The sequence below is a fragment of the Dermacentor albipictus genome, chromosome 2 (genome assembly GCF_038994185.2).
Source record: "Dermacentor albipictus isolate Rhodes 1998 colony chromosome 2, USDA_Dalb.pri_finalv2, whole genome shotgun sequence".
NCBI lineage: Eukaryota > Metazoa > Arthropoda > Arachnida > Ixodida > Ixodidae > Dermacentor > Dermacentor albipictus.
The window spans coordinates 781,727-797,002 of record NC_091822.1 but is presented as its reverse complement, the minus strand read 5'-3'; the positions used below and the strand labels follow the sequence as shown (position 1 = coordinate 797,002).

General features: G+C 47.2%; 1 protein-coding gene across 1 annotated transcript in view; it reads left to right on the top strand.

Moving 5' to 3' along the window:
• Positions 1 to 14,717, top strand: part of LOC139055842 (F-box/LRR-repeat protein 20-like) — a 93,845-nt gene extending 79,128 nt beyond the window's left edge. The window contains exon 6 of the mRNA XM_070533390.1: positions 13,590 to 14,717. Within this exon, the coding sequence (XP_070389491.1) occupies positions 13,590 to 13,775 (186 nt within the window). The 3' untranslated portion in view covers positions 13,776 to 14,717. The remainder of the gene's footprint in view (positions 1 to 13,589) is intronic.
• The last annotated feature ends 559 nt before the right edge of the window (positions 14,718 to 15,276 follow it).

Sequence of the window (15,276 nt, the reverse complement as noted above, 5' to 3'; positions counted from 1 at the left end):
TGGCTGTCATTTTCGCGTTGATTGCTGCCGTTTCACTAACAGTGGCGACAGCTTGACTGTGCTTTGACGTGCAAACTGCTAATGGTGCCTTTCAAGCGTGCCCTCGACTACTAATATTAATAGTTACCATAATGAGTATTAGGGGCCTAACTAAGCTAATGATGTTTGATAATTGTTCTCTTGTCCACATTACTTGTCTGAGCCATATAACCAAGATAAAGAATGCGACCACATGAGTGTGCTTTTGCATGCAAACGGCTAAAAGTGGCGGACAATTTCGCGTTGATTGCTACTGTTTCACCTACAATGGCTACGACATGGCTGCGCTTTGAAGTGCAGATGCTAAAGGTGCCTTTCAAGCATGCCCTGACGACTGTTATCTCATCACAGGGCCCATAATGCTCGTAGGTGGCTGCCCAATAGAGTATTTTGGGCCTTCTGACATTGGCATTATTCATCTCAACAGGCTGGAAATAAGAGTAGGGCCAGCGAAACTGCACGCAAAGCAAATGTACTTTGGTGTGCGCATTGGTGTGGCTGTCACTTTCACGTTGACTACTGCTTTTTCGTGTGAAGCTGGACAGTGGCTGCCCGAATGAGCATTTTGGGCCGCACAGTTATTCAGGGTTAACAAGTGTATTTGCATTCTGATTTTCCAGCATTTCAGCACGTTTCCGTGCCAATACTTATATTGAGCACGATCTGTGCAGGCCGTTGCTTTTTCAGAATTGGGCTTCCATTAAAAGGAATATGTCATCAAATGAACTGCTTATTTATTTGAGAGGTCACGGGAGAATGCTTAGCTGCTGCGAACCCACCGACAATATTTTGGTAGCCTTAATAAGGGCTGTTCTTTCGTTAATAAGAAGCTGTTATGCTTCATCCAGTGGCTCAATGCCGGACAGCTCGCAGTCGGAGTCGCTTTCTTCACTGTCATCTTCACCCAGTTGGATGATGATGGGTTGGATGTGGTCACTTCCAGACGTATCAAGCCTGCATTTGCCTCCAGGTCCATGACATGGTGAAGTTTCTTCCTCCAGTCTTCCACCATTATGTGCTTAATTTTTTCCCTCAAGACGTATTAGACCGTGTATAGCTTGACGTCTCTGTTGTCCGCAGCTATGCCATTTTTTACCTTTGCCCACACGAGCTCGATAGGATTTAATTCGCAGTGGTACAGTGGGAGCCTGAGTACAATGCAGCCGGCTCTTTCAGCTGCATTGTCTACGATGTAGCTCAGGAAGCGTGGCTTTACAGATGCTACCAACTCAAGCAGCTGCTTTTTAACCACCCTTTCGCTGTGGGTGTTGTTCTTGCTTTTGAGTCACTCCTGTATTTTTTCTTTCTTCCAAGCTGTTGTCGGCTATTTCTCTTCTCGTCGGGAATGGTAAGGTGCATTGCCCAAAACAATGACGCTACCAGCAGGCAACTTCTGCAAAACGTCATTAAACCATCCCTCGAAGTGATTGCTGTCCATTTCTTCGTGGTAGTCGCTTGTTTTTATGGCCTCAGAATATATCTAAGCTGCCGTCGACGAAGCCATCCTCGCTGCCAATGTGCGTCACAATCAGGCACAGGCCTTTTCCAGAAGGTTCTTGTAGACCCGTCGACGGGCCATTTGCTCGAGCGTATAGGTGTCCACGCTTCTGCACCACGATGTCTGTCCACACGATCGACCCAGTGTGTACCGCCGTCACCCATGTCTCATCCAGGAAAAAGATCTTTCGGCCTTCTGCCCATAGCGCTCCACGTCACGAAGGTAGAGATTCCGCCATTCAGCAATGTCATCCCGGTCGATCAGCAGCGAATTGCGGCTCCTCTTCTCGTGCTTGAATTAGATCTCGACAAGCAGGCGACGCACAGTACACCGCTTCAGTGATGGGAGATCCATTGTTGCGTGTGTCGAGGTGTGTGAGGCTGGCAGGAGGTCTGGACCCCACTTCACGCAGAGTCAGAGATGAGGAGAGCTTTCTCGGTGAAGAATTCTTTATACAATGTTTACATGTTGTCGTCGTTATCAGGAGAGAGACCAACAGAGCAGCTGCAAGCTGCTTAAATAACACCCCTCAGTCCACAGATTCCCCAGACAGTCCCTAAGGACGAAACAAGGTCAAGAGAGAGAGAGGGTCTGGGTAGCCTCCGTGGTCCTAACGCCGCTCTCGGTGGCCGGCACTTTCTCAAACCGCGCTGTGGCGTCAGGCCGATCTGGCGGTCAATCAGAATGGTGCGCCAGGGAAGTTTTATGGCCCGCATAGGACAAAGGGAACCAACTGTAAGGCACAGGGTCGAAACACAGCCCTCCTTTGGAAACCGTCCCAAACACAGTGGGAGTTGTTCGTGGTGCGGGCGCTGCCGAACAAAGGCGGGAGGGGGTTGCATTGCTGCCGGCACGGGGAGGGGCCGAATAGCAGTCCGTGATCCGGTGGCCGCTTCCGTCGTGGACGCCGTGCAGTTGCGGGAAACCCGAGCCGTGCACGTAGTCGTGTACCCGAAGCAGGGACCATGCGGGGATGAATGTTGCACACCATAGCACTGGCCTTCCGTCAGACAAATCCCAGGGCAAAAACATAACACCATATACGCTTCGCGAACTCGTTAGTGATCTTCTCGACCGTCGGTATCTCGTTGCGGCGAAATAAATTCTGCACACGACCTCGGTGCACACAACGTGTCATACTTTGTGCTGCGTCTTCTTTTCTCCGCATTTTGTGGGTGCTTTCGCGAGGGCATCAACAGTTTGCCACCCGAAATATGCGAAGCTTTGACCTTCACCTTGAACACTGTGCTTTCGCTGACACGGAGCATCTTGAGTTTGTAATGGTTGCGATAAATGCATTGCTTTATGTAAGTACTTGTTCAATAGCAACTGATTCATTTCAAGCTCGGAACAAGAGTAGTAAATGTGCCGTGTACATGTAAAGAAGCGCAAAAGCCAAAGCTGCTCTTTCTACTTTTGTCACTTGCAATGAAGCTAAAGAGCAGACGACGGGCAGCGTTGTGGATGGCAAGGGGTTATTTTTCGGTCGCGATCCGCCATGTGCTGTAGCACATGAGAGCTCTACTAAACCAGTTATCAAAATACAGAAGTCTTTATTTATACCTAAAACTGCGCGTTTCAGGAGCACAATTTTTTTAGTGGAATTATTTTAGTCACGGAGGCAATCGGACATCGCGCTTTGGTCATCTGGGCGGGGCCTCCCATTTTTTCTAAAGTTGTATCCGACTATAGTCGTTCCGTCTGTGTCCGCATTCTTTAAGTTCTTCTGCTACAATCCTCGAATTCTATATTGACCATACCAGTTGTGTTGTAATCTTCATGCTTTGTTACATGCATATGGCTTGCTATCAAAAAATGCAAATTGTCAAGAATCAAAATGAAGTATCTAGTTTTCACACATTTTATGCTTATCATGCTGTGTCACTGGTGTTGGCACTAACAGTGTGTACTCAGACACTAACAAGAAACAAGCAGCTGAATTTCTTGCACGTGCAAGGCGCTCACATCTCTCAGTATAAGAATGTATACTTTGCTTAATCTAGAAATACGCCTCAGGATTTCCGCTGTTTACACTAATGTCCACATGACAAAAATGAAGAGTGCCCGAAATTTGCGTTCATGAGAACAGTGCACACGCGCGTCCACATTTCACGACAGCGCGCATGTACTCATGTAACTTTTAAGCTGTTCCTTATATTGCCCTAACCGATTACAAACACCTTCGTAGCACAGAAATAACTTGTGAAAAACACACAAGATACGTGAACGAGGCAGAAAGGGCCGGAACCAAAACTCGCCCGCAAAGCTTATGCACTGTTCACTTGAGAACATGTGCATATTGCATAATACGAACACTTATACACCTAGCACCACTGCGACACATTGCACGTACATATCACAGTACACTTACGCTTCGTAAAAGTAAGAACCCTAGCGCTCGAACGTTCTGTACGTGTTCGCGGTCACCAATGCGCATCGCAGCCCGCAAAACAGCTCAAACGAAGGTAGACACAAACAGCACATTACAAATGACTGCGATGAGGCGATAATGAAGCTCATCGCTACACATCGTGCCATCGCTTCTGAAACACAAGCCAGTACTGCACAAACTTGCAATCTTCGTATCGATGAAGCGCGCACACACACCTACGAACACCATATGCTGAGGAGGGCGATCGCAATCTTTTCATTTTGCCGCGTACCGAACTAGTGTCATGCTCAGAATGCAGGTGTGAGCGATGGTCTTCACGTTTGTAATGCACGTGCAAAAAACGGCCTAAAACACACGAAATCGGCGGCTTCATTCCTTCCGATCCTCGCGTAAACACAACACACATCCGTCTGTTTCCTCTGGCGATCGCACGGACTGAAGAGGTCAGGAAGAGTACAGCTGCTTGTTGTGTTAGACAAATAGCTTTGCAGGTGCTGAATAGCTCTTGCAGTGATCACAATAAACCACACAAAAAAACAAACTGCCGCGGCAGCCTAGCGGTCTAGGCCTCGCGTTCCGCTTCGCTTCGAACCAGCGCCATGTTTATGCGGCCGCCGCACGGAGGCGAAAGTTCACGACCACGACCTACTGAACTCCAGACCTGCACAGATCTCCCTCCTCCAGCACGCCTGGTCTAGTTCGCCCCTTTCGCCGCTAGGGAAAGAACGTACGAGCGGAGTGGCGCTAGCTATAACCTGTTCGCTGTCGTCTGCTTCTGCGATCTGTTCAGCGCTTGTCTTGCCATTTCGGCAGGCACAAAGCTCTTGTATTGGCGGTAAACAAATAAATTCACAAATATACAAAAGAAAACATATTTGCGAATGCTTTGCGTTTGAATAGTGAAACTAGAAGAGGATGAGCGGTGCAAGAAATGTAAACAACGAGCATAGGTGGCCGCTGCAATGCTAGATCAACGGCATAAATTTCCCTTTCCTAGCCTCCTTAAGAGACTGGAAAAATTGTTTAAAAGGATTCATAGGATAATCTAGCTTTCTTTAGTTGATTACAGACAGCCTAATGTCGTAGACACATTAGGATTTACTGCTGTGTGCCGTAGTGAAAGGAAGATGATCTGTAAAAGCATAGTAAAAGTATTCACTAGTAAGTCCTCCGCCCGATATGTGCAATAGGCTGACCGATTCTGTTTCAAGGGAAGGTGAGCATATCTTGTTTTTAATATCGTTGGATGTCTAGCTCAGTAGAAAGCTTGCAAAATATTAAGCGATCCCATGTGCTTTAAAACGTGCTGCAGTGCAGGCCTTAAAAATCGTGTCACGGAACTCTTTTGAAACTGTAAAGCTAGCTTTCCTGCGTGGTACGGCGGCAGCATAACGGTGGTGCTTAAGACACGTACGCAGTGAAGCTGTGGTGTAATTCACTTTTTGAGCTCACGACGCATTCACGGACAACTTTTAAGAGCTAAAATGAGTGGTAATCGTTCTGTCGTCGAAAATTACGGTGGTTTCAAGTTTCTAAAGAGCGCAGAAGCGAATTTTACAACGTGTAGAATAAAACTGTTGTGTACTGTGCGAACTCTATACACAATGTGATTTATAATAATCTGCTTGAAAAAGGCAATAGGAGCGGCTATTTAACGCTTTTTTAGAGAGCAGTGGACTACACGCTCCGACATTTTTTAGGTTCGGGCAGTCAACTTTTGGAGCCAAGTGACCGATCAAAGCCTTGTGACATCACTGTCACTGTGTTAGCAAAAATCATCAACTAGACAAGCAGTTCGTCACAACACAACAGCTGCCGTACTAATTACAACGCCGCACAGCCGCCCACCGCGTAGCAGACGAACAGGTTATAAAAGCGCCACCTACGGCCGTCGGTTGAACGAAAGTGGGCGCAAGCTGCTCCCATAGAAGCCGGATATCTGTGCAGGTCTGGAGTTCCAGTAGGTCGTGTTCACGACCGCCTCTCGTGACGTCACGTCGGCCATTACTGGCGAACCGCTCGCTTGCGGTGCGGCGTGCGGCCATGGGCGGTTTGAGCGTAAATCGGCCCTAAGCTAGCAGACGGTGCAGCGCGAAGAGCGGGCCGCCTTGCAACTTGCTTCCCGCAAAAACCTGAGATGGCGCGGAAGGAGAAAGATGCGGGCGGAGACTTTTTTTTCCTTCTCCGTTGTGGAGGCAACGATGCACCAGGTTTTGTGAGTGGAGAGGCGGGAAGCATGGGCTCGTAAAACCTGAGACGGTGCGGCAGAAGAAAAAAAAAAGTAGTAATTAACGCTGAAGTGGGCCTTTTTTTTTTTTCCTGATGCGGAGGTGACAACTCTAAACCACGGCGAAGAAGCGAAAGCAGTTTTCTTTGAGCGAGAGAGTAGAGATTCTTCGCGAGATAGAAGACGGGAAGAAACAATCCGTCGTGGCTAAAGAACATGGAGTGGCGCGGTCGACGATCGCCACGATTCTCAAAGATAAGGAGAAAATCTTTAAGCACCAGCAAGAATCTTGCTGCACGTTACGGCAGCACCCGAAGACCGCGACGAGTCCGTGTCGGCCACAGATGCGTTGGACTGCTTGCGAAAACTCCGCATATTTATAGTCAAAAGCGGCACAGCGACCGAAGGCGTGCATAAGAATGCGGACGGTCTGGAATCGTTCGTGCTGCAGAGTCTGTGCTGCACCCGTCAGAATACGATTACGGACTGTTTCAAATAAATGTGCCTTGCCTGACGATCACGTGTGCATTGTGTGAGAAACGAGTTCAAGGAGGTACCGTTTCAAAGGTAGGACGCTTGCGTTACTGAAATGCTATTGTTATGGCTAATTTTTGGGCTTTCACTATAACGACCTTTCAGAATAACGAACATTTTCCCGCGGTCCCCTGAAGTTCGTTGTACCGAGATTTCACTGTACCACCAACTTCTATTGCACACTCCTTAAACATGCCTATAAGATTGTCATTCATAGGTTCAACACTAAGGTCCTCTTCCTGAGTTAAGGCCGAATACCTGTTCTGTAGCTTGATCCAGAATTCCTCTATTTTCCCTCTTACCGCTAACTCATTGATCGGCTTCTTATGTACCAGTTTCTTTCGTTCCCTCCTCAAGTCTAGGCTAATTCGAGTGCTTACCATCCTGTGGTCACTGTAGCGCACCTTGCCAAGTACGTCCACATCTTGTATGATGCCAGGGTTAGCGCAGAGTATAAAGTCTATTTCATTTCTAGTCCCGTCATTCGGGCTCCTCCACGTCCACTTTCAGCTATCCCGCTTGTGGAAGCAGGTATTCATTATCCGCATATTATTCTGTTCTGCAAAGTCTACTAATAACTCTCCCTGCTATTCTTAGTGCCTATGCCATATTCCCCCACTGGCTTGTCTCCAGCCTGCTTCTTGCCTACCTTGGCATTGAACTTGCCCATCAGAATAGTGTAGTATTTTGTTTTGACTTTACCCATCACCGATTCCACGTCTTCATAGAAGCTTTCAACTTCCTGGCCATCATGACTGGATGTAGGGGCGTAGACCTGTGCGACCTTCAATTTGTACCTGTTATTATGTTTCACAACAAGACCTGCCACCCTCTCGTTAATGCTATAGAATTCATATTCAGCTATATTCTTATTGATCAGGAATCCGACTCCTAGTTCTCGTCTCTCCGCTAAGCCCCGGTAGCACAGTACGTGCCCACTTTTTAGCACTGTATATGCTTCTTTTGGCCTCCTAACTTCACTGAACCCTATTATATCCCGTTTACTGCCCTCTAATTCCTCCAATAGCACTGCTAGACTCGCCTCACTAGATAACGTGCTAGCGTTAAACGTTGACAGGTTCATATTCCAATGGCGGCCTGTCTGGAGCCAGTGATTCTTTGCACCCTCTGCTGCGTCGCAGGTCTGACCGCCGCCGTGGTCAGTTGCTTCTCAGCTACTGGGGACTGAGGGCCGGGGTTTGATTGTTGTATTCATATAGGAGGTTTTGGTCAAGTACTGCACCAGGGTGGCCAATCCTGCTCTGGTGGGGGAGTTTGTTACCGGTTCTGGTCACCGGGATCAGGCCGCACTCCAGGCCTGTTTATGCAATTTTATCAACACGCAGATTTCTTTTTTTTTAATCCGGTGGAAAATTGTGGTACCGGGATTTGAACCACGGTCCTCTCGCACTCGAGGTGGATGCTCTACCTCTACGTCACCGCTGCATCTTATAGTTATAGTTATAGTGTTGATTTATGCTGGCGCATGCATTTCTTTCCCTTACTGGATTGGAGACATCGTATCTCCCTGCCTGCCTGGACCAAGTGCAACCGCATGTGGTGGTGCAGGACTCAGGGCAAGTGCAGCCACGTCTCTCAGCCAGAGGCGACAGAGCCGTCGACAAGACCGCTAATGTGAATACGACGGATGAGACCACAACCCTAGAACTCCGAAGGTCATCGTTAATGGGTCTCGGTGAACCATTAACTAACTTGCCCAGCACTTGCATTCACAATAAGCCGTGTGAAAAATCGGTTGGCTGCTGTATTTGGCATTTCTGCTACGAGAATGCATATCTTGAGGCAAGTGCAAAGAACTAAGTTTGCTTCGCTATGATCAATACCGTGTTGGACCCTGCATTTTCGACATCATTATCGCAGGTGAATACTTCAACTCCATAGAAACGGCTACGCGAATTTTATGTTTATTTTGTTATATCCCATAATTCATTGTGTCTGGGTTCTTTATACAGTTAAACATTGATGTAATGAAGTAGGTAAAATCTGCAATTTACTTTGCGATATCGAAATTTCATTGTACTGAATTTGACCTTTTATGCAAATAAGTGCAGCCGGCGAGCGATTTTTCTTACATGGGAAAGGGCTGCAGAATTTTTATATCATCTGGCAATTAAAAAAAGCTAACTTGAATGAGAAAACAATTTGGATAAATTTGGGAATTGGGAATGAATGATATGGTTTCATGCCCCATCGGTGATGTCTTCACATAGGCAGTACGAATTAAGCGAAGCCAGCCACGCTTTCGCATGCACGCCGCCCTTGCGGCTGATAGCGTCGCCTGCACTAGGGCGACGCTATCATGAAAAGTGCCGGCAGTGGGGAGCAAATGCTTTGTCTACCTCTCGCTCCAATGGGTCACCAAAACTCAAGATTACACAACCTTTAATACTAAATGCATGGGAAGACAGCTTACAGGATGCCACGCCATCTCGGCACGCCCACTTTTTGCATATGTGGCAGATGTACCTCTAAAGCAAGGTGCGTGGCTGCATATGTGCTCAGCCGCACTTACAGCCATGCGCAGCCAGGGCTGAGACAGGGGCCAGAAATCGCGACGTTCGCCATCTTACCCCTCGCGTGCACTTGATCGCACGCGAGGGGTATTCTATTGAAGTTTGTTATGTCGAGGGTTAACTGTATCAAGCTTCAACTGTATTCCTTAATGCATCCTTGCAAAATGTGGTTATTTTGCAAGCAAACAATCCGATTGCAACCTTGCACTTATCCGAAGCACTTATTCATTACATGCAGGAGAACACATGCCTGGAAGAAATGTATCAATATGTAGGCACCCCAACGAAAAAAGAAGGTAGTTTGAATATTTCCCATCTCGCGCTGCAGTCAAGCCCCACTTATAACGATATCGCAGTATCACTTGAAGTTCGTGAGGTGCAACCACAATCACTGCAGCCCCAGCCAGATGCGATGACCTACCCTGCCGTCGCCCGCCGTCAAGATCCCCCTCCGCGACCGTGTAACGGTCCCTGTAACGGCCTGCAACACTGCAATTCCGTCATCCACCACCGCCGCCACCAGCACATCCACCCATTGCACAGCGCACCTACGTGAGGAAAATGGACATTTGGCGACCGCCCATGTCATGAGCCTGCCATGTGTACCACCGATGCCCATACCATGACTTGTGACTGAGAGCGTTCGCCGTCAACGCGCCGCATCCGCAGCTTGGAGAGTGCCCTCGTGACATAGCCGACTACCTCACCGCCATTCAGTGGAGTTCTCGACGACCGCCCTGTTCGTCCTCACGAGGACCTGTCGCCACAACGCCAACCATACACTAGCCCAGCCCGGGGCTGGTCTGCGAGCTTATATCTGAAAACTAAAAGCAGGTGCTGCACCTCCATCAGTTGCTGCTTTTAGTTTTCTGGATATGGGCTTGCATACATAAGAGTGATAAATCAATGAAAGTGGTCACACAACGAGATGATGTTACTGAAGTGATGATGATGGTAAAACAACTGCTTGATGACAGTGGTATGATGACAGTGTGACAAGCATGGCAACAACAGCGTGACGAGAGTCGAATGTGGAAATTAAAATGACAACCATGGAGCAACCACGATAGCATCACAACGGCATCACAACAAACCTGTGATGATGACTATGATGGCAATGCTACAACAATGATGGCATGACAACTGTGTGAGGACAGTGGCGGTATTATGACATTTGGACGACACTATTGAAGTGATGATGATGGAAAAGTGACAACATGATGACAATGGTATGATGATGACTGTGCGACAACGATGGCATGGCGACGACCATATGATGAGAGTCGGACGACAATGGAACGACCACGATGGCATCACAATGACTGTATACAAGAAACCTGTCATAATGACTGTGTAATGACGACATGATGATGGCATGACAACGATGCTAGAACAATGGAGTGACGACAACTGAATTGCAAAACCTGAAAACAGTGGAAATGCTGAGAAATGCTTGGGAATGCAATCCCACATTAATTTTTTTCGGAGTTTCAGCAGCTCCGCCCGCCAGTCCGAGAGCTGCCAGAATTGCGTGCTTTTTTTCACAGACTGGAATTCATGAACTGCTCACGGGCTCTTGGAGCTGTTAGCAGAGGTTTTTGCTCAGGCCAGTGAAAGCAGCTAGCAGACAATGGCTGTCTGAAAAAGATGCACACAGAGCCTGCTGCCATGTTGTGAAAGCTGTCGTTTGCTTCTGAGTACTTAGCGCTTTCCAGACGGCAAATATAGTGCACTCAGCTATCGTGTCTATTAAATCATTGATGCTTTCTGTGCCATTATGGGAGGTTTTCATAAGCCATGTAATTGCTGCCGCATGTCTTCATGTGTTTTAAATAGACAAGCATAGCAATCAGGTTCAATGCTGGCTTTTCTTGATGCTTTTTGCAAGATCTCTCATGCTCAGTGCTGTGTGTAGTAAACAGGTAGAATTCTCTTTTCAGGTGAGTGAAGCTTGCGTGTGTGGCTATTTCTCGTCTGTAGCTGGGGTGGTATACAGTCGGACCTTACCAAGTTGCTGTTCACGGGTTTATTTCACCATTGTAGGTGTGAGCATTTGCTTTTTGATATGCACAATTAGTGGAGGGTGACATTTTGCGATGAAGCACACACACACACACACTCTGTACGACATGCATGTCACATTTAGTGGCATAATCGGCCCTTTCGAAGATGGGTCTCACGAGCTGCAATTGCACTTTCTTAGCTTAGTGAGTTGCTTTCACAGCTAATGGGCATGATATTCACGGGAGTTTTTGGCAAGAACGGCAATGCGGTACAATCGGAATTTTATTTGTGTTTGTGTAGAAATTTAGGTTCAATTTCCCACTTGTTTGGTTATAAGTGGCGTGAAAAGAGAGAGAGCGATGTTAATTGCACTTTGTGAATATATTCTATGCCGTCAGGCTACGATATTCCACTATGCAAACTTTGTGGTTGCGTCAGCAACGTGGCTTCTAAGATTGCCGTATCTCGGAGGCCACGCTAATGAACTTGCTAAGTGGTGTGCTGGGTACAAGCAGAAACAGCTGCCAGGATATTGACTTATAGTCACGGTACTTTCGAGTGAAACCTCGGACCACTTCAGGCAGTCCCCGACAGCGGGTCACGTATCTGTGACGTACCCTTCTGTCAGAGCAAGTTGCAGCGGAAGCTGCGGGCGGTTTGCGGACATTCTGGGACTGCACAATGAAAGGGGCCCACTGTGTCTCCTAGTGGCACACTAGTGTGCGCGAGCACTGAGAATCCTTTTCGCGCTTGCCGTGCACCCAGTGGCACATACCCAAGTTGGTGAGAGGTTCATTGAAGAGCGGCACATACAAAGCGCATTTGTGATGGAGCCTGCTTCAGGCTGCTGTCCTTGAGGAACCATTGTGGGGTTGGATTGGGCTCAGCATCGAAGAAATTTAAGGGATCTTTTTCATCATTGTAGAGCAGCACCCACTTACTGATACACACCCTGTGACCCAAGTTGGCATCAAAGAAATTCATGAAGACCAGTACAGACGAAGCGTGTGGCAAAGTGGCTCACATTTTAATGCATTGTCATTCTTTGGGTACTTCATGGACTTTCCGTGGGCTATCAAACTGTTTCTATGTATGTCTGTTTGTCTCTAATCATTTTCCTGCCTACCTGGGTCACTGGGTAGTGCATGGTCAAATGCGTGGCACATCGGGCTGCTGTGTTGAGGGAACATAGTTCAAAACCAACCGTCAGACCAACTCCTGTCACTGAGTGTGTGGCAATGTGTACACACACGCTGCTCTTCAGTGAACCTCTTTCACGCCGCCGTGGGTGACTGCAGACGTATGACTAGATAGTCAACGAAACTTTTTGAAGTCGACTTGGAGCGCTGGGTTTGTGTCGCTTTGTAAACAGCAAATGGCTCTCATTGCAACACTCGGGTGCTGCTGCAGCCAGGTGGCGCCTAAGACACTCTGTGGTTGTGCGACAGTTGCCTAGGCTACAGAGAAGCCTCTGCTCTGGCAACTTGTCGACAGCATCTGCTCCACACTTTCCTCTTCTGCATTTTTTCCCCTGTGTTATTCTATCTGCTTCATGCAAAGACTGTCTGGAAAGGCCAGTTCCATGCGATAATCTTTCAAGGTTCGCAAATTTTAAAACATTCGAACATCCTGGTTGCATGTTTTGCTTGTTGGATACACACGGGTACTTGGTCTACATGTTTTGCATGTGTGCAGGCTTTTAAAATTATTGTTTTGATTAGGGTGCAGATATTCACGACTCTGGCAACCTACATTATAAGTGGTCTGCGCTTATATGTTGTCCTGTCAATAAACCAAACCACTTTGAAGTCAACGCCTGTATACTTTTTGCCTCTTCTGCCAAGTTAAACAAAATCATTGGCCCAGGACCAGCTAGACCAAGGGATAACTTTATTTGGGGAGAGCACTGCAAAATGTGTTTGTCCTTTTTAGTCTGTGCAGACAACTTTCTGTAGCACAGAAGAGAAAGCTGTGAGGGTGGAACTTCTGCACATGTGTTACCACACCCGCTGTAGTGTGGCAGCACTTTTGATTTCTCTGAACAGACTGATGCAGTATAGCTTCGCATTTGCCCAGACATGGAAGAGTAAAGCAGAAATATAAATCAAATTTAACACGCAGTGGTGTGGTTTGTTTTATTTTGCTGTCGGGAATAAGGTACTTATGCTTTATGCTCCACGGCCTAAACTAGTGCAGTTTAAAATGTGGAACATTTTTAAGAAGTGCTCTTGCTTGTGCGTGCTTTACCTCCATAGCTTTCCCTTCACTGCAACAGAAAGTTGTCTGTGAGTATAGCATGTATGTCCTAACTCCAGGTTGTACACCTGTTCTTTCCCCTAATGCCAAAATTTTTCTTGCCAGGTGGTGGATTTATTATTAGAGTCGCTGGCACGGCGGCTCCCACAACTCAAGGTGTACAACTACTATGGAGAGTTGGTGGTCCCCTTTGAGCACTCACCATCGCAGTCCTCGGCAGGATCGTCGCCGTGTGTGGAACGGCATGCTGGTCTCTCCTCGCCTTCAGAAAACAAGCAGTCTCAAAGCTAAAGACAGTTGTGTTTCCAGTTGTTGGCAGTAACACGCACGCTCAGACATGTAAAAGGCTACATAGGGCAGTAATGATGACTTATCATAGTATAACATGAACTGATGAAAAGCCTTATCACCATTTGTGCCCTTCTGGCCCCATTTTCAACTGGGCTCCTGACTGGTTAGCATCCTTATCTTTCTTTTATCTCTGTCTCTCTCTTTCTCTGGCCCCATCTCGTGGTACAAACCACAGTGTTAGAATTAGCTTTAGGTAGACTGACGATGCATTGGAAGCAGTGCATATTCGGGACCACTTTCCTTTCTTGCTGAAAGGTGGTGGCACATGGGTCAGGGCTCGCCTGGCTATGCCCAGGGGCTTATGCGATCCGGTTCCTGAGCATGTTTAAAGCGATTGAAATTGCCTGTGAAGAAAGTGTGGTTGTGTCATATCATGCGCCTAAGTTAAAGATCAATTCTTTGAAGTGTTTTATGCGTAAGGGTTCAGCATGCAGCATTAAAAAAGTTAGTGATGTTACACTTTGTGAATGCGGGTTACACACAAGCATACACTTGCGTGTAACCCTGCGAACATGCACAGCGAGCACCGCAGCATCGAAGCACCAACAGAAAGGGCACAAATGCGGTGATTCTCTTCTCCACCTCCAGGCGCCTTCGTCCTCTGGTGCTCTCTTCCCTCACGGTGATAAACATCATTTCACTGATTTCACAGACGGGGGCATCTACACTTGCGCGTAAAAGCTCGTGGTCACCACACTTGGCCTTGGTGATGCGCTTATCTGGGTAACGGACCGGCAGCCGAGCACATGGCCGCATTCCGTTCGCACTAGTATATCTATGTATGTGTCGGGTGTATTATATTTACTCTTTATCTGTTCTCGCAAGATCACTTCTATGTATTTTATGGTCAGCATTGTATAAAGAGCGAACATGTGCCACTGATGCATAATGTACGGGATGTACTTCCACTCCTTAATGAAAACAAACAGGTATTTGCATGAATATGATGCACGTCTTGTGCAGCAGCAAAGATAGCATGCGCAGAAACATTTGAAACGCGTACATCGACCACCTATGATAAGTCCCCAAATTAAAGCTTCAACATATATCAGAAGGTAGCACAGGTGTCGTATTGTGTTTACATTGACTTTGCAGCCGAGGTTAACTGACTGAACAGAATATTTGCCATGCACTGCTAATGTATTTGCTAATCCTGTGCACATCTGCGAGAAGCAGAGTGCTTTGCACCCTGCTCATGCACCCGAGTTAAAGGCAAATGCAGTCAAGTGGGTGACGCTTGCGACGGATAGCTATGAAGCTGTTTTCTGAAGCAGGTGATGTGCTTCTGTGTTTTTAATTAAATGAATAGCAACAAATGCATAATGATACATTGACATCTTTTTTTCACAGCATCGACATCACCTATGCAACGCACATTTTTGCCTTAAACAAGCAGTTATAGCTTGAGGATTAATTACACCACCGTCTCCCCTGTGGAAAA